The sequence below is a fragment of the Phocoena sinus genome, chromosome 7 (genome assembly GCF_008692025.1).
Source record: "Phocoena sinus isolate mPhoSin1 chromosome 7, mPhoSin1.pri, whole genome shotgun sequence".
Taxonomy (NCBI): Eukaryota; Metazoa; Chordata; class Mammalia; order Artiodactyla; family Phocoenidae; genus Phocoena; species Phocoena sinus.
This window is the reverse complement of record NC_045769.1, coordinates 80,227,192-80,251,143: the sequence shown is the minus strand read 5'-3', so window position 1 is coordinate 80,251,143 and position 23,952 is coordinate 80,227,192. Positions and strand designations below refer to the sequence as shown.

The 23,952-nt window shown below is 39.3% G+C and overlaps 1 protein-coding gene across 5 annotated transcripts in view; it reads right to left on the bottom strand.

The window, feature by feature from the left end:
• Positions 1 to 15,325: 15,325 nt before the first annotated feature.
• NMI (N-myc and STAT interactor) overlaps positions 15,326 to 23,952 on the bottom strand; it is a 39,696-nt gene continuing 31,069 nt past the window's right edge. For 4 of the 5 annotated variants that reach the window (XM_032636736.1, XM_032636739.1, XM_032636738.1 and 1 more), the window contains 6 exons: positions 23,665 to 23,760; positions 21,500 to 21,662; positions 18,602 to 18,708; positions 18,329 to 18,515; positions 16,396 to 16,502; positions 15,326 to 15,941 (listed from right to left, as the gene is read on the bottom strand). In XM_032636736.1, coding sequence (XP_032492627.1) covers positions 15,756 to 15,941; positions 16,396 to 16,502; positions 18,329 to 18,515; positions 18,602 to 18,708; positions 21,500 to 21,662; positions 23,665 to 23,760 — 846 coding nt within the window. In that variant the 3' untranslated portion in view covers positions 15,326 to 15,755. The remainder of the gene's footprint in view (positions 15,942 to 16,395; positions 16,503 to 18,328; positions 18,516 to 18,601; positions 18,709 to 21,499; positions 21,663 to 23,664; positions 23,761 to 23,952) is intronic. The other variant, XM_032636741.1, reaches the window with a different exon arrangement.

Below are 23,952 nucleotides of genomic sequence, written 5' to 3'. Positions count from 1 at the left end.
TAGAGTGGCAAAAATTTTAAAGTGCTGATAATATTCAGTGTCAGCCAGAGTATGAGGAAACAATGTTGCTGCAAGCATAGATAGGTGTAAGCATTTCTAAGGATTTTGGCCTCTCTCAAAAATGTAAAGTGAAAAATAAAGAAAAGTAAAAATGCATATATATCCTTAGAATTAGCAACTCCACTTTCAGAAATGAACTGAAGTTACAGTGCAAGGGTAGAACTAAGATACTGTACAGATATTTTAATTGTGCCTTGCTTGGAATACAATAATTTTTTTCGGAAAGTCTGGGATCCACCCAGTTAAACCATGAAATAGAACTATTTATTATATGGTCGATGGCACATCTGTTAAGGCCTAAGGCTATGAAGATTTTAAAACAATGAGGTAGATCTATATATAACTCCCCAATTTATATTTTATATTCAGATTCCTACACTTAAATGCCCTCTTCAATGTCTGATAAGCAGGTGAAGCCTAATAGGACCTTCCTCCCATTCTTCCCTCTCAGTAAATAGCACTACCACCCACTGAGGAACTTAAACTCAGAACTCACTTGTCTTCCTTAATTCCTCTTTTCCTTAGCTCATTAGTACATTCCACAAACTGCACACTATCTCCAACTTTATCTCTACCACCCAGATCAACTGCGTCCTCCGCCTTGCCTTCGGCCTTGTTCAATTCATTCTGGATACCACACCCAGGATGATATTTTTTAAATGTAAATCAGGTTTGATCCCTGTCTGAACACTTCATTGTTTTCCCATTGCACTTTAAATAAAATTTACCTCCCCACCAAGGGGGCTTTGCCCGCACCACCACCCCCCACCACCCCCACCACCACCCCACCCCATCCCCCACCCCCGCCCTGTTCCTATGTCGTGGCCTGGATGGCCCCTCCCTGATACTCACTTAACTGGCTCATTGCTGTCATTGGAGCCTTAGCTCAAATGAGCCCTCTTCAGGGAGACTGTTTCTGATCACCCAGTCTAAATTTGTCCCCCCAGTTATTATTCTATCACCCTGTTATTCCATCTTAATAGCATTCACACCTTTCTAAAAATATGAAGATACATTTGTTTATTTTTTCTTACCTGTCACCCCCCCCCAACACAATAGACAGTAGTGTTGCAGGAAGGGGGACCCATTCCAGGGCCCGAGAGTGGGCTCTTATCTAACTCTCAAAAATGAATTGTCTAAGGAGACACACGTGCTGACAAAGCAAGAGACTTAATTGGGAAGAGGCGCTCAGGCGGAAAGCAGCAGGGTAAGGGAAACGAGGAGAACTGCTCTGCCACGTGGCTCGCAGTCTCGGGTTTTATGGCGACAGGGTTAGTTTCCGGGTTGTCTCTGGCCAATCACTCTGACTCAGGGTCCTTCCCGGTGGCGGGTGCATGGCTCACCAAAGATGGATTCCAGCGAGAAGGGTTCTGGGAGGTTTGTAGGACATATGGACTGGTATCTTCTCTCTCCTTTTGACCTTTCCCGAATTCTTCTGGTTGGTGGTAGCTTGTTAGTTCCATGTTCCTTACCAGAACCTCCTGTGGTAAGATAACTCATGCAAGTGGTTACAGTAGGGCCTGGCCAGGGCGGGTGGTTTTGGTCAGTGGTTCCCCTAACAGTAGTGCTGCTCACCAACATTACTTGTTGTCAATTCAATCCCATGTGGAGGGATCGCCCTTCTCCCTTTGATGTTAGGCATGGCCATATGATTCATTCAGCCAATGAAATAGGAGGAGAACTGACATGTCTCATATTTGGATGGAAGCATTTCATTGCCAGTGCAAGAGTCTGCAACACTCTCTTTGCCTTGGTGCACATAGAAGCATGTATTGAAGGCAACATGCATCAGTGAGCCAACACATAGAACACAGCTGCAAGAGGGAGTTGCCTGGACCCATAACAAAATTTATGTGAATGAGAAATAACTTTGATGTTTAAAACCACTGAACTTTCTTTCAGCAATATCACCTAGCCTACTCTGACTAATATATCCAAGCCGTTAGAAAAAAAGAACACCATGAAAATATTTGCAAATCACACATCTGATAAGGGATTTGTATTCAGAATACAAAAAGAACTCTTACAACTCAAAAATAAGATAACCCACTTAAAACTGGACAAAGATTGAATAGATATTTTATCAAAGCAGATACATGAATTCATAATATGCACATGAAAATATGCTCAACATCACTAGTCGTTAAAGAAATGCAAATTAAAACAATGAAATACCACTCCATACTGACTAAAATGGTTGTAATCAAAAAGACAGATAGGGCTTCCCTGGTGGCGCAGTGGTTAAGAATCCGCCTGCCAATGCAGGGGACACGGGTTCGAGCCCTGGTCCGGGAAGATCCCACATGCCGCGGGGCAACTGGGCCCGTGAGCCACAACTACTGAGCCTGCGCGTCTGGAGCCTGCGCTCCACAACGAGAGGCCGCGACAGTGAGAGGCCCGCGCACCGCGATGAAGAGTGGGCCCTGCTCGCCGCAACTAGCGAAAGCCCTCGCATAGAAACGAAGACCCAACACAGCCAAAAATAAATAAATAAATAAAATTTAAAAAAAAAAAAAAAAAAAAAAAAAACAAAAAAAAAAAAGACAGATAACAGCAAATGTCAAGAATGTGGAGAAATGAGAACCCGCATGCATCACTGGTGGGAAAGCAAAATGTTACAGCCACCTTTGAAAACAGTTGATCAGTTTATCAAAAGTTAAGCATAAATTTACCATATGACCAAGAAAATTCACTCCTAGATAACTACCCAAGAGAAATGAAAACATGCTTGCAAACAAAGACTTATAAGCAAATGTCCATAACATTATAGTAATAGCCAAGAAATAGAAATAACCCAAATGGCCATCAATTGCTTAAAGGATGAATAAAATGCATTATATATATATATATACTATGTACATAATATATATATGTATATTATATATATATATGCATACACACATTTATACACAATGTAATATTACTTGGCAATAAAAAGGAATGAAATACTGATATATGCTATAACAAGGATGAAGCTCAAAAAAGTCATACTAAGTACAAAAAAACTAGACACAAAAGGCCATATAGTGGCCACATTTAACCAGAAAAGACAAATATGTGAAGAGACAAAGTAGAAAAGTGATGCCTTGGGCTAGAGGTGGAAACAAAGATAAACTGTGAATGGACATGAGCACCATAATCCAAACTGGGATCCTCTCCAGGGAACAATGAGAGACCTCAGATTACAGTGGACAATGCAGGTCTACTCATCTGTGAGATCAAATCTGACCCAGGGTGACCCTTAACCTTGTATGTGCCAACTATTCCAACTTGTATGTGCTGACAGCATTCAGGACATGCTACCCCAAAATATGGCTCCTTGGCATACTGAACATGTCAAACTAAAGGAAATGGCATGTACTGGAAGGACTTTCTGACCTTCCTCCCGAAGCAGGTCACAAAACCCTCATGTGAGAGGTGCCCTCCCTATACCCACAGGAAAGGAACATCCTTATCTCCAAAGACAGAGGGACACAGAGAGGAATCTGAGTGACTAGGCCTTACTAAGCTTCCCTCAGTTTACTACACTTAGCTGTTATTCTAGGTCCTATCATTTTCCACTTTCTACCACATTACTCTTCATCAACCCTAGCATGGAAACACTCGGGTTTAACCATTTCTTCCCATCTTAATTTCCTTGTGAAGCCTCCTATGTCACAAAAAATTTATATTAAATAAATGTGTACGCTTTTCTCCCATTAGTCTGTCTTTGTCAATTTAATTTCCAGATCCAAACAGGGACCCTAAGAGGCTTGAAGAAAACTTCCCCCACCCCCCACCCAGTGCCAAACTGTCTCTAGGAAGCATGAGTCCAAAATAATTCTAGCAACTTATTACTAAAACTACATCCAAAAGAAAAAATTTTGATCTCTCACAGCCCCAATTAGAAGCCCTCCTATCTCACTATACTTTTTTTCTGTCTCACAGCTTAAGTAAAATCAAATTGGTCAACATTTTCCTGAATATTTTTAATTTGTGATACTGAAAAAAACAAAACCTATTACTAGATGTTTCACCTGTATCTTTATAATTACTGATTTTCATAAGATGTGGCATTCATTGGGAAGATTTCTAAAAATAGGATAAAAAGAAAGTTATTTTTTAAAGTGTAGCAGTCAATGCTGAAAGGGAGCAGTGAAATAGTCCTTTCCTGCACTATTTATAAAAGTACAGACTGATGCCTACCTTTCTGGAAAGCAATTGTAGCCATATGTATCAAGATCCTTAAAAGAATTTATATCCTTCAACCTCTCACACTAGTAAGTATCACCTTGAAATAAGGTCAGAACTGCAGAGAAAAGATCTGTATAACAAGATATATAAAGGTTTATGTACACCTTAGCACTTATAAGTACGAAAAAATTGGAAACAATCTTAATGTCCAACAATAGGGAAAAAATAACATGGGATACTTTCACAAGGTGAAATGTAACATGATTAAAAAATAAAAAGACTGGAAAGGAGGACATAAAAATGTTTACCATTATCTGTGGGGGTGAATTTTTGGTGATTTTTATTATCTTCAATATACGTTGTGTATTTTTCAAGAATAAGCATCTTTTTCTTTGCAAATACCAACAGGATATCATTAATGCTATTCACTATACAGTTTTGGCTTTCTGCCTTCCCAGCATATGCTAGGATTGAACATCCAAGTTCTTTTACAGTTGGGTGGAGCTGTATATTTAGTTCTGGTTGAGTTGTGAATGGAAGGAACATTTTTGGACCAAAAATTTCATTGCCAGTTCAAGACCCTTCAAAACTATTTTCCTCTGGCATCGCATCTAGCAATAAAATTGGTGGCTGCTGTTACCCTGGTTCACTGAGTGCTACCATGAGCATTCCTTTCGTTGACCCAACATGGACGTGTAGAATGAGCAATGAGTAAACTTTTGTTGTTTTAGGTCTCTGAAATTTAGAGATAATTTGTCACATCAGCATCACATAGTCTATCCCAAATGATACAGAAATTGGTATTCTGAAGTGGAGTATTGATGTAGTGAAAAGAAAAGGAAAGGAAAGGGAAGGGAGAAGAGAAGAGAAGGAAAGAAAAAGAAAAGAAAAGAAAATCCACAACACAATCTAAAATACAGGGTTTGGCTCAGACACCAAATGGCAGGTGATTAGAAAATAGTTATCAGAGATTAGGATGCTGATCCATATTATGTAGTGGAAAAACATTTGGTAAAACTGTCACACATGATAGCTTGGAAGGCAAATAATATACCTAATTAGCTTGTAGGTTTTTTTAAAAAAGTGTGAAAGCCAAAATTAGTAGCATATGTCTTGGTGCATTTAACAAAGTAATATAAGAAAGAAATGAGCTTAGAAAAGAATTTGGCCAGTTTGAAAGCAGGAATAACAGGGAATAGATAAAGTCCAGAAATATGGGAACTTGCAGGGTTGGATATAAACAACACTTTTCATTCTCAAATGATAAAACTGAGAAGACCTTTGAGTAAAAAAGGCTGATTAGAACTTTGCTTTACAGCAAGGATCAAATCAATGATCAAATCAAGGTTTAAATCTCTGAACAAGCTAAGGTCCCTCAGAGCAAAAACAGCAAGTAAGATTGCGGAATTCAATAAACCCTTTCAACTAGACTAATTCAGGGAAAAGAAATTATAAGTGTCCTGATAGACTCAAATCAAGTGAAGAGAGGAAGAGAAGGGGGCCAAGAAATCAGAGAATTATAGCTACTCTAAAAAGAGAAGTCTAGGGAAAAAAAAAAACACAACAACTATAGGTGTGGCTATTGGCATATGTAAGCTGACCAGACTTGAGTCTATTTTAATAGATAAGAAGCCTGTTACGGTTTTGAATTACACCACCTAACTTGCCACTGGCCCAGGTAAAGAGATTATGACTGTTCAAAACTTTAAAAACTTGGTCCCAAACATTAATCATAGGATGTGTGCCAAGTGAGGAAGCTTTTCAGCCTCCAAGAAAAATATATCATGAATCTCCATTCTAGATATGGCCCAGGAAAATAATGGAAAATGAACAATGTCCGGGAGCTATGAGGACAATGAGCAAGAGAAGAATTTCCAGAGCGGAATCACAGCCTAATCAATAACTCCATGGGATTTCAGAATGGCTTTGGCCCAGTGACTGCTATGTGTCTCCCATTCTTTCCTTTTTCAAATGTGAGAGAGTTTTTGTTTTTGTTTTTGTTTTGCGGTATGCGGGCCTCTCATGTTGTGGCCTCTCCCACTGCGGAGCACAGTCTCCGGACGCGCAGGCTCAGCAGCCATGGCTCGCAGGCCCAGCCGCTCCACAGCATGTGGGATCTTCCCAGACTGGGCCACTACTAACCTGTGTCCCCTGCATCGGCAGGCGGACTCTCAACCACTGCGCCACCAGGGAAGCCCTCAAATGTGAGAGAGTTGATTGCAGTTATCTTGTTCTGGCCCCACCACTGTATATTGGGGGTCTCTAGATAAAGAGAAGTAACATTCAGCCCTATACAGAAACTTCCACATATCACCTAGAGTTCTTGCACTTTGAGTATTGTTGTTATGATTGGGTGAAATTTGGGGTTTTTCTCCCTTGTGGATGGGGTGAGTGTGAGTGTATTTTGTGTGTGAAAAAGAGTGATCCAAATATTGATGACCAGGAAGGACCTTCAAGATGGGGGAGGAGTAAGACGTGGAGATCACCTTCCTTCCCACAAATACATCAAAAATACAACTACAGGGCTTCCCTGGTGGTGCAGTGGTTAAGAATCCGCCTGCCAATGCAAGGGACATGGATTCGAGCCCTGGTCTGGGAAGATCCCACATGCCACGGAGCAACTAAGCCCATGCGCTACTGAGCCTGCGCTCTAGAGCCCATGCGCTGTATCTACTGATGCCCCCGTGCTCTAGGGCCTGTGCTCCACAACAAGAGAAGTCACCACAATGAGAAGCCCGGACACCCCAACGAAGAGTAGCCCCCACTCACCGCAACTAGAGAAAGCCCGCATGCAGCAACAAAGACCCAACACAGCCAAAAATAATAAATAAATATAAATAAATAAATTAAAAAAAAATACAACTACATGTGGAACAACTCCTACAGAACACCTGCCAGGGTTCACCCTGGCAGAAGACCTCAGACTTCCCAAAAGGCAAGAAACTCCCCACGTACCTGGGTAGGGAAAAAGATAAAAGGAAAAACAGAGACAAAAGAATAGGGATGGGACCTGCCCCTCTGGGAGGGAGCTGTGAAGGAGGAAAAGTTTCCACACACTAGGAAGCCCCTTCATGACGGAGACGGGGGGTGGGCAGGGGGGAAGCTTCAGAGCCGTGGAGGAGAGCACAGCAACAGGGGTGCAGAGAGCAAAGCACAAAGACCCACAAAGAGGTCTGCTGCCGACCAGCAGTCACCAGCCCAAGAGGCTTGTCTGCGCACCTGCCGGGGCAGGTGGGGGCTGGGAGCTGAGGTTTGGGCTTTGGAGGTCAGATCCCAGGGAGAGGACTAGGGTTTACTGTGTGAACACACCCTGAAGGGGGCTAGTGCGCCACAGCTAGCAGAGAGGGAGTCCGGGAAAAACTGTGAAACTGCCTAAGAGGCAAGAGACCGTTGTTTCAAGGTGCGCAAGGTGAGGGGATTCAGAGCACTGCCTAAACGAGCTCCAGAGATGGGTGCAAGCGGTGGCTATCAGCATGGACAACAGAGATGGGCATGAAATGCTAAGGCTGCTACTGCAGCCACCAAGAAGCCTGTGTGCAAGCACAGGTCACTAATCACACCTCACCTTCCGGGAGCCTGTGCAGCCCGCTACTGCCAGGATCCCATGATCCAGGGGCAACTTCCGCAGGAGAACACATGGCGCGCCTCAGATTGTTGCCACGTCACACTGGCCTCTGCCGCCGCAGGCTCGCCCCGCATTCTGTACCCCTCCCTCCCCCCAGCCTGAGTGAGCCAGAGCCCCCGAATCAGCTGCTACTTTAACCCCATCATGTCTGGGTGGAGAACAGACGCCCTCAGGCAACCTACATGCAGAAGCAGGGCCATATCGAAAGCTGAACCCCAGGATGTGTGCGAACAAAGAAGAGAAAGGGAAATCTCTCCCAACAGCCTCAGGAACAGTGGATTAAATCTCCACAATCACTTTGATGTACACTGCATCTGTGGAATACCTGAATAGACAACGAATCACCCCAAAATTGAGGCAGTGGACTTCGGGACCAACTGTAGACTTGGGGGTTGCTTTCTGCATCTAACTTGTTTCTGGTTTTATGTTTATTTTAGTTTAGTATTTAGAGCTTACTTTCACTGGTAGATTTCTTTATTGATTTGGTTGCTCTCTTCCTTTTTTTTTAATATATATATTTTTTCCTTCTTCCCTTTTTCTGTGTATGCTTTGTGTATGCTTCTTTGTGTGATTTTGCCTGTAGAGCTTTGCTTTTACCATTTGTCCTAGGGTTCTGTGTGTCCTTTTTTTTTTTTTTTTATAGTTTTTAGGGCTCATTATTGTTGGTGGATTTGTTTTGGTTGTTCTTTCTTATTTTTTATTACTTTTTAAAATTTTAATAATTTTTTATTTTCTATTTTAATAACTTTATTTTACTTTAGTTCTTTCTCTCTTTTTCTCCCTTTTCTCCTGAGCTGAGCAGCTGACAGGGTCTTGGTGATCCAGACAGGTGTCAGGCCTGAGCCTCTGAGGTGGGAGAGCCAAGTTCAGGACACTGGTCCACCAGAGACCTCCCAGCCCCACATAACATCAAACGGCGAAAGCTCTCACAGAGATCTCTATCTCAACGCTAAGACCCAGCTCCACTCAACAACCAGCAAGCTACAGTGCTGGACACCACATGTCAAAGAACAAGCAAAACAAGAACACAACCCCACCCGTTAGCATAGAGGCTGCCTAAAATCATAAGTTCACAGGCACCGCAAAACACACCACTGGATGCAGTCCTGTCCACCAGAAAGACAAGATCCAGTCTCATCCACCAGAATACAGGCACCAGTCCCCTCCACCAGGAAGCCTACACAGCTGACTTAACCAACCTTACCCACTGGGAGCAGACACCAAAAACAACGGGAACTATGAACCTGCAGCCTGCGAAAAGGAGACCCCAAACACACTAAGTTAAGCAAAATGAGAAGACAGAGAAATACACAGCAGATGAAGGAGCAAGGTAAAAACCCACCAAACCAAACAAATGAAGAGGAAATAGGCAGCCTACCTGAAAAACAATTCAGAATAATGATAGTAAAGATGATCCAAAATCTTGGAAATATAATGGAGAAAATACAAGAAACGTTTAAAAAGGACCTAGAAGAACTAAAGAGCAAACAAACAATGATGAACAACACAATAAATGAAATTTAAAATTCCCTAGAAGGAATCAGTAGCAGAATAACTGAGGAAGAAAATGGATAAGTGACTTGGACGATAAAATAATGGAAATCATTACCACAGAGCAGAATAAAGAAAAAAGAATGAAAAGAATTGAGGCCAGTCTCAGAGACCTCTGGGACAACATTAAACGCACCAACGTTCGAATTATAGGGGTCCCAGAAGAAGAAGAGAAAAAAAAGAACTGAAAAAATATTTGAAGAGATTATAGTTGAAAACTTCCCTAATATGGGAAAGGAAATAGTCAATCAAGTCCAGGAAGCACAGAGAGTCCCAAACAGCATAAATCCAAGGTAAAACATGCCAGGACATGTATTAATCAAACTATCTAAACTTAAATACATAGGAAAAATATTAAAAGCTGTAAGGGAAAAGCAACAAATAATACAAGGGAATCCCCATAAGGTTAAGAGCTGATCTTTCAGTAGAAACTCTGCAAGCCAGAAGGGAGTGGCAGGACATATTTAAAGTGATGAAAGGGGAAAAGCTACAATCAAGATTACTCTACCCAGCAAGGATCTCATTCAGATTCGACGGAGTAAAACCTTTACAGACAAGCAAAAGCTAAGAGAATTCAGCACCACCAAAAGAGCTTTACAACAAATGCTAAAGGAACTTCTCTAGGCAGGAAACACAAGAGAAGGAAGAGATCTACAATAACAAACCCAAGACAATTAAGAAAATGGTAATAGGAACATAACATATCAATAACTACCTTAAATGTAAATGGATTAAATGCTCCAACCAAAAGACATACACAGGCTGAATGGATACAAAAACAAGACCCATATATACACTGTCTACAATAGAATCACTTCGGATCTAGGGACACATACAGACTCAAAGTGAGGAGATGGAAAAAGATATTCCATGCAAATGGAAATCAAAAGAAAGCTGGTGCAGCAATTCTCATATCAGGCAAAATAGACTTTAAAATAAAGACTATTACAAGAGACAAAGAAGGACACTACATAATGATCAAGGGATCAATCCAAGAAGAAGATATAACAGTTGTAAATATTTATGCACCCAACATAGCAGCACCTCAATACTTAGGGCAAATGCTAACAACCATAAAATGGGAAATCACAGTAACACAATCATAGTAGGGGACTTTAAAACCTCACTTTTACCAATGGACAGATCATCCAAAATGAAAATAAATAAGGAAACACAAGCCTTAAATGACACATTAAATAAGATGGACTTAATTGATATCTATAGGACATTTCATCCAAAAACAACAGAATACACTTCCTTCTCAAGTGCTCATGGAACATTCTCCAGGATAGATCATACCTTGGATCACAAAATCAAGCCGTTGTAAATTTAAGAAAATTGAAATTGTATCAAGTATCTTTTCTAACCACAACACTATCAGACTAGGTATCAATTACAGGAAAAAATCTGTAAAAAATACAAACACACGGAGGTTAAACAATACACTACTAAATAACCAAGAGATCACTGAAGAAATCAAAGAGGTAATCAAAAAATACCTAGAAACAAATGACAATGAAAACACGATGACCCAAAACCTATGGGATGCAGCAAAAGCAGTTCTAAGAGGGAAGTTTATAGCAATACAATGCTACCTCAAGAAATAAGGAACATCTCAAAAAAACAACCTAGCCTTACACCTAAAGCAATTCGAGAAAGAAGAATAAAAAACCCCCAAAGTTAGCAGAAGGAAAGGAATCATAAAGATCAGATCAGAAATAAATGAAAAAGAAATGAAGGAAACGATAGCAAAGATCAATAAACCTAAAAGCTGGTTCTTTGAGAAGATAAACAAAATTGATAAACCATTAGCCAGACTCATCAAGAAAAAAAGGGAGAAGACTCAAATCAATAGAAGTAGAACTGAAAAAGGAGAAGTAACAACTGACACTGCAGAAATACAAAGGATCATGAGACATTACTACAAGCAACTATATGCCAATAAAATGGAAAACTTGGAGGAAATGGACAAATTCTTAGAAAAGCACAACCTTCCAAGACTGAACCAGGAAGAAATAGAAAATATGAACAGACCAATCACAAGCACTGAAATTGAGACTGTAATTAAAAATCTTCCAACAAACAGAAGTCCAGGACCAGATGGCTTCACAGATGAATTCGGTCAAACATTTAGAGAAGAGATAACACCTATCCTTCTCAAACTCTTCCAAAATATAGCAGAGGGAGGAACACTCCCAAACTCATTCTACGAGGCCACCTTCACCCTGATACCAAAACCAGACAAAGATGTCACAAAAAAAGAAAACTACAGGCCAATAACACTGATGAACATAGATGCAAAAATCCTCAACAAAATACTAGCAAACAGAGTCCAACAGCACATTCAATGGATCATACACCATGACCAAGTGGGGTTTATCCCAGGAATGCAAGGATTCTTTAATATATGCAAATCAATCAATGCGATAAACCATATTAACAAACTGGAGGAGAAAAACCATATGATCATCTCAATAGACGCAGAATAAGCTTTTGACAAAATTCAACACCCATTTATGATAAAAACTCTCCAGAAAGTAGCCATAGAGGGAACTTACCTCAACATAATAAAGGCCATATATGACAAACCCACAGCCAACATCATTCTCAATGGTGAAAAACTGAAACCATTTTCTCTAAGATCAGGAACAAGACAAAGTTGTCCACCCTCACCACTATTATTCAACATAGTTTTGGAAGTTGTAGCCACGGCAATCAGAGAAGAAAAAGAAATAAAAGGAATCCAAATCGGAAAAGAAGTAGTAAAGCTGTCACTGTTTGCAGATGACATGATACTATACATAGAGAATCCTAAAGATGCTACCAGAAAACTACTAGAGCTAATCAATGAATTTGGTAAAGTAGCAGGATACAAAATTAATGCAAAGAAATCTCTTGCATTCTTATATGCTAATGATGAAAAATCTGAAAGACGCTGATGAAAGAAATTAAAAATGATACAAACAGATGGAGAGATATAACATGTTCTTGGATTGGAAAAATCAACACTGTGAAAATGACTATACTACTCAAAGTAATTATAGATTCAATGCAATCCTTATCAAACTACCAATGGCATTTTTCACAGAACTAGAACAAGAAATTCTATGACATAAATCACAGCAAGATCCTTTTTGACCCACCTACTAGAGAAATGGAAATATAAACAAAAATAAACAAATGGGACCTAATGAAAGTTAAAACCTTTTGCATAGCAAAGGAAACTATAAACAAGATGAAAAGACAACCCTCAGAATGGGAGAAAATATTTGCAAACGAAGCAACTGACAAAGGATTAATCTCCAAAATATACGAGCAGCTCATGCAGCTCAATATCAAAAAAACAAACAACAGAATCCAAAAATGGGCAGAAGACCTAAATAGACATTTCTTTAAAGAAGATATACAGATTTCCAACAAACACATGAAAGTCTGCTCAATATCACTAATCATTAGAGAAATGCAAATCAAAACTACAATGAGGTATCACCACACACCAGTCAGAATGACCATCATCAAAAAATCTACGAACAGTAAATGCTGGAGAGGGTGTGGATAAAAGGGAACCCTCTTGCACTGTTGGTGGGAATGTAAGTTGATACAGCCACTATGGGGAACAGTATGGAGGTTGCTTAAAAAACTAAAAGTAGAACTACCATATGACTCAGCAATCCCACTACTGGGTGTATAGCCTGAGAAAACGGTAATTCTAAACGAGTCATGTACCACAATGTTCATTGCAGTACTATTTACAATAGCCAGGACATGGATGCAACCTAAGTGTCCATCAACAGATGAATGGATAAAGAAGATGTGGCACATATATACAATGGAATATTACTCAGACATAAAAAGAAATGAAATAGAGTTATTTGTAGCGAGGTGGATGGGCTTATAGACTCTCATATAGAGTGAAGTAAGTCAGAAAGAAAAAAACAAATACCGTATGCTAACATATATATATGGAATCTAAAAATAAAAAATGGTTATGCAGAACCTAGGGGCAGGACAGGAATAAAGAGGCAGACGTAGAGAATGGACTTGAGGACACAGGGACGGGGAAGAAGGGTAAGTTGGGATGAAGTGAGAGAGCAACATTGACATATATACACTACCAAATGTAAAATAGCTAGCTAGTGGGAAGTAGCTTCATAGCACAGGGAGATCAGCTCGGTTCTTTGTGTCCCCATAGAGGGGGGGGATATGGAGGATGGGAGGGAGATGCAAGATTGAGGGGATATGGTGACATATGTATACACATAGCTGATTCACTGATTCACTTTGTTATACAGCAGAAACACACCATTGTAAAGCAACTGTACTCCAATAAAGATGGTAAAAAAAAAAAACATATTTATGACCAGTAGGACAGGACATACTACACTTATTATTCCTTATTATTCTGTCTCAACTATATCTAGTTCTTCTCATTTTTACAAGACAGAATTTTCTAGCCCCCTTATATTTTCTTTCTTTTCTTTTTTCTTTTGTTTTGACACACCATATGGCATGTGGAATCTTAGTTCCCCGACCAGAGACCCGACCCATGCCCCCTGCTGTGGAAGCGAGGAGTCCTAACCACTGGACGGCCAGGGAATTTCCTAGTGCCGTTATGTTTCAGTGAGGCCACATGACTATTTCTGGCCAATGAGATGTGAGAGGAAATGGCACAGGTCACTTCTGGGTCACAGCATTTAATTGCTGGTGCCAAGACTCTCCAGATTTCACTTTTCCCCACCTGCATGATTCTGGGAGCATGTCTCAAGATGGGGCCTGAAGTGATTAAGACAGAGTCCCTTACCAACTTTTGTTGGACATTCAGCATGAGCGAGAATTAAACTTTTATTTTACTAGGTCTCCAAGATTTGGGAGGTTGTGCTATCACAGCATAGCCCAGCCTCTCCTGACTGATAAATCTACAAACAGCAAAAGGGACTTGTAATTCCACATTATCTGTCTTTCCTGACTTACTTAATGACAAAGTCTTTTCACACATTAATAAGTGGAGATAGCTCATCCTGGACACATAGTTGAAGGCTTCCTACCGTAACATGCGATATGTTAAATAGTCAATACAGTATCTTTTGGTATATTTTAAAGAAAAGTTTCCTCCTGTAAAATCTGTAAAACTCTGGAAATAAGCAGGAGAGCCAGTGCTTGATTTCTGAGTTTTAGTCAGATCACACGGAGGTAGAATGGTGAAAGGAACCCAAAGAAAAAGCATACTTTTCTAGGATAAGTAACATTTATCAAAACCATTGTGAAAATTTAAGATCAGATGAAATTATCTATTTTACTGTCTGAGGAAGGCCCCCAAAAGAAACAAAAGTGACTGTTTCCAACTTTGTCCTAAATATTAGGAAAAAATTATTTCTAATTGGCAGTCTACCATAGACTAAATATAACACCCTCTGTGCTAGTGAGACTGTACCAATCAAAATTAAATGAGGTTCTTTAAATTTTTCTTAATATATTTTTTAAATTATTATTTTTGGCTGCATTGGGTCTTTGTTGCTGCACGTGGGCTTTCTCTAGGTGGAGCGAGCAGGAGCAACTCTTCGTTGCAGTGCACAGGCTTCTCATTGCGGTGGCTTGTCTTTGTTGAGGAGCATAGGCTCTAGGCGTGTGGCAGGCTTCAGTACATGTGGCTCGTAGGCTGAAGAGTGCAGGCTCAGTACTTGTGGAGCACGGGCCCAGCTGCTCTGCGGCATGTGGGATCCTCCCGGCCCAGAGCTCAAACCCGTGTCCCCTGCATCAGCAGGCGGATTCCCAACCACTGCGCCACCAGGGAAGCCCCATAGGCAACATTTCTTATTCCAAAGAGAAATGTGAGAGAAATGAGTATTTCTGATGGTAGTATAACAACTTGAAAACCTAAAAATGAAATATCAGAAGCAAAACCAAGCCTTTTTTCTTTTTAGTTTTTCCCTTTATTTTAGATGGCAGGCAGCATTGGATAGGTCTAGGTTTAGAATCTTTTCTAAAAGCATTTCATTTCTGACAGCATTTTAATATGAATTTAATTCTGCTGTTGGCTCAGACCATGACAGAATGAGCCAACATGGCAGGCGGACAACTGGATCACTTATGGTTCATTTCAATGGACATGGCACCCAGCCACAAAATTTATGAACAAAACTGTTTTAATATAGTTATTGCATTTGTAAACATTCAGCACAGGTGGAAACAAAGAATTCAAAAACAGAAATATCTTTTGTATCTAAGAATAAACAAACATGAAAGAATTAAATTTTTCATTTTTTTTAAGGAAAAGGATATTCATTTTTGTCAAGCATTAACAGTGATTTGGGTTCAAAAGCTCTAATTTTCATAGGATTCCATGACTCTATTCTTCAAAGTATGCTACGTAAGGTTGCCCAAGGGAACACTTGACTACCTCGACTTCTCCACCTCCATTTTTCTCCCGTTGAAAGTGAATGTTAATAAAATCCTCTACAGTTTCTTCATCTATGATCTGAAGGTCTTCCAGTCCAGTCAGAAGCACCGTCTTCTTAGATACTCCTGAAAATACCTAAGAAGCAAAATAAAAAGATAAATAGAAAATTTTCTAAGCGCTTTGAATTACAAAACTTTACATTTATAAGCTCTGCTTAATAGTTTGGATGTTATCTTGAGAGAGACAACGGGCCTCAGGAAGATTTTCAAGCAAGAGAATATCAGAGTTGGATCTGAGTTTCAGAAAGATAACTCTGGTGCCATTGTGACAAATAGAGGAAAGGAGGGCAACTCTATGGACAGAGAGACCAGTTAGAGAGGTAGTGAGAGGTGGAAGTGACAAGATCAAGTAACGAAATGAATGCTGGAGGGGAAGCGAAACCAAGAGTTAGGCATGAGTTCTAGCTTTCAGGATGGCAGGCTAGGTTAATTAATAAGATTCTAACGGAAACAGAATCACAACTTTTTATTTTCTGTGGGGTGGGGCCGGGCAATAAGTTTCCAAAATGAAAGAAAAGAGATGACTTTACCTGAAACTTTTTCAGGTATGTTTCTGTGTACGGAGAAACAGTAACTCTCTGGCAGTTTTGATTTATATGAAGAGGATAGTCTTTTATTTTCAAAATCTTGTCAGCAACTAGAAGTAAATTTTTAAAAATTATTTTCTCCTTTATATCAAACATTTTTAAACCAAAGTTTAAACCTCCTTCAAACAGAATGTCAGAGTAAACAGTGGCTTGAGGGATTAATTTTTAAGAAACTCTACAGTCCACTTTAAAGAATTCACAGTACATAATTTTAAAAAACATAAGACCAAATGATAATGAGATTTAAATAGCTCCATCTGTCTTAAACTATCAGTCAATCAATGCACAGTGAGCTGCAATGTCCTCAGATAGACCTACCTTGAGCTACATAAAATGTGATAACCATTTGCAAAAAATAACCTAGCCATCCTAACAAAACCCAGTGTTTCCCAATCTCTCAAGAAGTACACATGCAAATTAAGATTAGAATACTCTCTTTCTCTCTCTCTTTCTGTGCATATATATATATATATATACACATACATACATATAGCAAATTACATATTACTATTATATATCTAAAATTACTTAATTGTCCTGTAACTAATACATGACATTCAATAAACCTGTATAATGATGTTAATCAAAGGTGCAGGGGTGCTGAATGTCATCTAAAAAAAGTGAAGGCAAATAACAAAAATTCATCAACTTTCTCCAACACAAAAAATAACCAGATTTATTTTTAGCAGCTTTTTTTCCTAGAGGGGAAAAAAGGTAATGTGTCAAGATTGCATAGAGTTTAACACAAACAGTTCGTAAGAATATCCAATCACTTTTTTTCTCCTCTCACCAGTCCACCTTGAATTAGCAATATAGTACAGTGGTTAAGAGTGTAGATCCTTGCTGGCAAGGATGTGGAGAAACTGGAACCCTGGTACATTGCTGGTAGGAATGTAAAGGTGTAGCCACTGTGGAAAACAGTATGGCGGTTCCTCAAGCATTAAACATAGAATTACCGTATTATCCAGCAATTCCAGAAGGATCTGGAAAGACATTCACCTAACCATAACTAGCTACATAGCAGGAGAAAGGGAAGTTTGGAAATTTAAGGAAATGTCTCAATTTTTATTAAATTAATGTTGTTCTCTATTATTTCAATTTTCTTTAAAAAGCATGTATTACTTTATTATGAAAAAACTTAAATCAGTCAACGGTTTTTAATTGTATATTTGGATTTCTATCGTATGTGCAAACCCTGGAGAAGTCCTAAGAACTAGATTAACTAGAGGAAGAAATTTTTACATTGAGAATCATTTGAACATATTAACAAAAGAACTTGGAGAATCTTCTATTTTTCATTATAAGAATATAAACCTCCCTAAGATGATTTGGTAAAAGTCCATTTCTACCTAAAAAAGGAACAGCTGTTCTCTCTATTGCCCCCTTTCCTTCCTGGAATCGATTACCTCCACCTGAGATCCTTGTCAATCGTAATAAGTGAGATGAAGAGACAGTTTTATATATATATTTTTTCAGAATGTTTCTCTGCCACACACCCACTGTGCGATCTTGGGTAAGCTGCTTACCTTGAGTACGCCTTAGTTTCCTCATCAATAAAATGAGTATAACACCTACATCCAGAGCTGTGCTATGGATCTGAGCAGATATATGTATAAAACACCAAAGACTCCATGCCTGGCACGTGATAGGAATGCACTAAGATGTAGGTACTTGTTATCTGTAATCCTATCATTCTCAGCAGCACTCAGGGAAATCATTTTCAGGACTCTACCATTTCATAAGGTTAAAAAAAAAATCCCCTGTTATTATGCTGTCTAATAAATTCCAAATAAAAGCAGTAGAAAGGGATACTTTCAGACCTGGCAGAACGTAATTTAAATGCTAGAGTACTGTCTAACTCTCAGTGCAGGAATACCTCCACTTTCCACAAATGTGACGACGGCGCTCCGGGACTGCTTGTCGTACTCCACGCAGTCCACTTCTCCGCCTCCGTTGCGGGATTTACAAAAACTCAGTTCTAGCTTGTCTCTCATCTGACTTTCAGGCAGTTCATCAGGAATGTCGGTAACGTGGATCTTCATTTTAGACACTTCTACGTGAACCTGGGAAATCGGTTCACGTTCAGAAATATGGATGAGAAAAGTGTCCGTGTTTAACAAATTCTGAAACGCTTTAATCACCATGTTACCTGGAATCTGACTCCTGAGTTTAATGGAACCGGGCTGGCCATAACCTTCACGTTTACACCCTGTATCTGCACGTGATGGTGCCCCACTCTGATCACATTTTGGGCAACTGAAAAATAATTTGGGAAGTATTAATTGCCAATATTTCAATACATTTTTACATGTTTGGTTTAACAACAAATAATCCTGAATATTTTAAGTTTTCTTTAATTTTAAGGGATCTAATTTTTACATTTTTCTTAGGATTTCTAAGTGATGATGGTCTTGCCACCATAGTAGGATATATTAATGCCAAAATATATCAGCAAAAAATTACAATGTAGAAATTCTCGACAAGCTCTAGATTCATCCCTTAAGAGATAAGCCCGATGATCCTTCAGAAATTCATATATTACTTCAGTACAGCCACACACCCTTCCTTTCCACTGTAGACAGAATTATCAGAGAACTCCCTTAGTACATTAAAGCTCAGCCAGAAATTTCTTCCATGTTGAGTAAGCTAGGAAGACTTTTTAGGTCAGTGCCATTCTGACAATTAATCTTATTTATCATTTGTCACTGCTCCTTAATATGTTACAAGCAACAAAGAAATAAATATTTGTTCTTGTCTCTGTCTTTCCCCAGGATTACATATTAAAGACCACAAAGACTTAAATACCAAAGAGTGAGTCTTTTTTTTTTTTTTTTTGGTCATATTCAATGAAGAATTCTACTTTCCTTAAAATGCTCTTGAGATTATTCATTAAAAAGTCGATAGTCTTCATATACCGATCACAAAACTATCTAGTCTAATTTAGCCATGCAAATGGGAAAGGCTTAGTAATATAATTATGCCAAACATCATTAGAAATCCAATAGCAACTATACGACAGTTTAAAATGAATGTGCGGGGAATTCCCTAGTGGTCCAGTGGTTAGGACTCGGTGCTCTCACTGCTGAGGGGCTGGGTTTCAATCCCTGGTCGGAGAACTAAGACGCGGCCAAAAATAAATAAATAAATAAGAATAAGAAAAAACCAAAATAAAATGCATGTGGGTATGTGTTTATTTTTAATTGTGTGACATAAGAGTTTATAACCCTTCAGTTGTTGCTATTTGGAGCTGCTTACTCTAATATGTCATAAAGACTAGACACAAATTAGTCTCGGTCTTATAAACCTCACATGTGTTTATAACAACCAGACAGCACACCACAGCTGGAGGAAGAGAGAAACAAGGCTAGAAAACAGGGCGTTGTCATGTGGGAATTCAGACTCATTGTACCATGATATGGCTCTCTAACTTGAATTACATCTTTTTGTTGTTATTGACAACAGGCAACAATAACAGAGATTATCAACTGTAAGTAATACTTAGATGATGATCTTTCCCTCCCAACGCCCACCCCCCAAACCTCCAACATCTGGTGATGTGACACAGCTGAGAGGGCTACTTGTGTTTCAACTTCTGTGACTCTGTCAAAAGCCAACTCCTGTTTAATTGTGTAGAAACCCAAAGTTGTCCAGAAGAGCAGGACCTCAGAGCCATGCCAAGGGTGGAAGCAGTGATGCAGCTGTTTTTGAAGAAAATCCTGTTCCCAGCATCCCCAGGTAATTCCTATGCAGAATCCTTGCTTCCCAAATCCTCACTTCCATCCTTCAGTTATATCTCAATTACCACAGCCAACTGCCAAGTGCCAACAGGGCTCTTGGCCTCCCCCTTCACCCTCAGCTGCAGGGGCGGACCCAGAGTGGACAAAGCGTATGTGCATATAGTGACCTGCCAGAATGCCTTTCTATTTATTTTCAGGCTATAGTAACAAACCAGGCGTCAAGGAGACATGAGTTATAATCATAGATTCCCAGAATCTGAACACTGGAAGGGCTTGTGAAGACCATCTGACCCCACCCATAACTTAATCTAACTTGGAAAATATGAGAACAAAAAGCCCAGATGGTGGCCTGCTCAGAGGAATGTTGGTACAGTAGAACATACAAGGGTACTTGAGGTTTGGCTCTCAGCTCTGCAATTTATCACCTGTATGGACCTTGAGCAAGTTCCTTATCTTAGGTAAGCTTCTGTTTCTTTAGCTGAAAAATTCCTAACATGTAACAATAATGACAGCTAACATTTATTAAGTGTTTATTATATATCAGACACTGTGCTAAGTATTTTTCAACATTTCTCATTTAATACTCAAAGCAACCCCCTGAGGTAGGTACTGCCACAAAATGTGTCATAAAAAAATTGAGATTTATAAAGAACCCAACCAAGTTACACTTCTAGAAAGGGGCACAGCTGGCACTCAAAGCCAGATTCTCCTCATTAAGGTGCCCCCAGATCTCAAGAGGGTCCCACACCACGGCGGACGTGGCAAACATCAGGTCCCACTCCCAAATCTCTGACTCCAGGGCTCTTGCCATTCACAGGTCTTGTGCATTTAGGTAAATCACTTAAACACCTGAGAATCTGTTTTCTTAGTTATAAAATGTAAATAGTAACTCTCTATCTTATTTCTTTCATGGATTCATGTGAGTATACAATGAGATAATGTCTGTGAGAACTCTCCTAGAATGATGTAGAGCTTTACAACCTTGAAACATTATCACTAGTATTATCATTTGCAGGTAGCAGTTGCAGTAGAAAGGCATTGGTATTGGACATCACAACACCTGGGCTTGAGTCCCAGCATTGTCACGTCCTGAATGAGTGATCATGTTCAAGTCACTCAATGTCTCAGAGTCAGTTTTCTCATCTGTAAAATGGGGATAATCATACCTACCTCAGGGTGTCACTATGAGGATGAGATGAAATGATAAATGTAAAAATTGTAAAGCAATGGCCAAATATCTACAAAAACTCTTTGAAAGTCCCAGTGCTTTCCAAAGGTAACATGGTCAAATTTTTGAACATGAGTCATACCTTCTTCTTTTTCAAAGGTGATAAGTGCTTGTCCTTTTTGTAGCTCATAAGGGACTTTTGAGCTCATGTGACACGAATAGGAGGTATTTGAAAACTGGCTGTCACTCTCAGGATTCTCTACAGCTGTGAACTTTATCTTTGTTTCGGGAATATCCTCGTTAATCTAATTCAAACAGAAATGTTTGATTAAAATCAAGACAAGAAATAACTTAAGTCCTTCCAATGATAATGTGATTTGATCATCCAATAATTCACTCTCCACTGACTTCAGAGCCCCACGGAATACTGAGCGTGGTCTTATTTAATATCTTTAGTAATTGCTTCTTCCCAGGGAAGTACTCAGTAATGTAGTCAGATGCTGATCCTTCAATATTATTTCACAGATGAAATTGTAAATATATAATCTCTCACTTTTTCTAAGTGTTTAAACTGGTCAATATTGTGTGGTGTTTGAGTCTAAAGCCTACATCATTCCTGTAGAAAAATACCCTTTGAACAACTGTGCCAATAATAAGCTATCTCACAAAGAAATCATTGCACAGTATATTTACCCTCACTGCAAAGAGGTATGAAATAGAGTCAGGTGTATATGGTTATTTTGATGGCAAACTCAGATAACCTCATCCAAAAAGAAAGACTCCTGAATTCAATGACTTAAAATTTATCAAATTTAAATTCCCCCTTCCTCAACACCTGCCCATCAACTTTTTAACCATTACCCCAACTGAGGTTTATAAAAATGTGAAGGGACACTACCAGCAAGATCTGTAATCTGGAGGATAAAGTTAAGGGGTTATACTTAGCTGCTTAAAATCACTGGGATGAACAGTCAGTACAACCACACATAAATGCACAAATGAATTGAGTATTTGCATTTCTATTTCCCATGGTTATTTTACATGGTGCAAGAAAAGGTTTTATCGCAAAGACATTAGAAATGTCAAGTGAGTCATTTGATCTCATCTGACATTTATTCTACATGTAACTTTGGTAGAATTTCTGATTACCATAACTCTGACTTCAAAACGATCTGCAGTGTCTTGAGAAAAGGCAGAGTGTTTCCCAATAATGTAGAAACATCCAGTATACCCTGAGAAGTCAAGAGCTTTCCGGAGTGAGAGTGAGAATGCCTGCTTCTAGTCCTGAGTAGACCGTGGCAGGGAGCAATTCACTTATGCTCTCTAGACCCCAGTTTCAGTCCTCTGTGAAGTGAATCAACTGAGCTGGCTGGGTTCCCGAGGCCCCTTGAGTCGTAGGACTAAATGATTCTGGATCCAGCCTGAGAAGTATCCAGAATCTTAACAGAGACTTCTCTAAATCTCACAAACACCGGAAACTTCACTTCCTGATATTCAACATCCTATCCCCCATTTCAGAAACAAAAAGTGACAATGCTTTAAGCATTTCAATTGTTTAAAGTATTTTTTTTAACAACCTGGGTTGTTATGAAGAAAAAAGGAGTGAAGGCTATGTCTAACTCAAACACAGGAGAAATTAAGAATTTAAATGAAGATACTCATCCAATTTTTTTTAACTGTGAAACTCACTTAAATTTCTTGGATGAGGAGAACAATAAAAGAACTTGGTGAGAAGACCAAGAATTTGATCCAAAAGTGATTGATAATGACCATCATTTGGGGGTAGTTTTGGATTAACATATACATGAATATTAAAACATGTATTAGCATAAGTGTGCAGCAAGATGAAATTCTACAGTGATCACACACCTGTGACCAGCACCCAGATTAATAATCAGAACAAGACCAACACCCGAGAAGCCCTCTTGGGTTCCCTTCCAGTTCCTACCTGCCTCTAAGAGTCACCACCATACTAACTTCTAACATCGTGTTTTCATGCTGTATTTCAATGGAAGCATATGGTGCGCCCTGTTTCTCCTTTTCTGGCTCAGCACTGTGTTTATGAAATTCATCGATGTTATTGCATACAGTTGTAGCCTGTTCATTCTCATTGTTGTGTAGTAGTCCACTGTGTGAATACACCCTAATTTATTAATTCATCCTACTGCTCTCAGTTTGGGGCTGTTGCAAACAGTGGTGCCATGGATGACCATAATGTTTTAGAAATGAATTCTGTATCGATAAATTGCTTTTCCTGAAAAATGGGGTCTGTGAAAAATGAGATACATAAAATAATTAAAGAAGTACCTGGGAGTTCCTGGTTGTCGCTTGCAACTCAGCTTCAAGCTTTTGGATCTCCTCCTTTAACTGAATATTTTCCTTTTCAATTTCACTAATTAATTTCTAAAAATAAAAAGGAAATAAAATAACACCCAAAATTTAAACAGTCCCGACCTCATTTTTCTTCTCTTTTCTTAATATTTATTTATTTTGGCTGCACAAAGTCTTAGTTGTGGCACACGGGATCTTTGTTGCAGCATGTGGGATCTTTAGTTGCGGCATGTGGGCTTCTTAGTTGTGGCATGTGGACTTGTT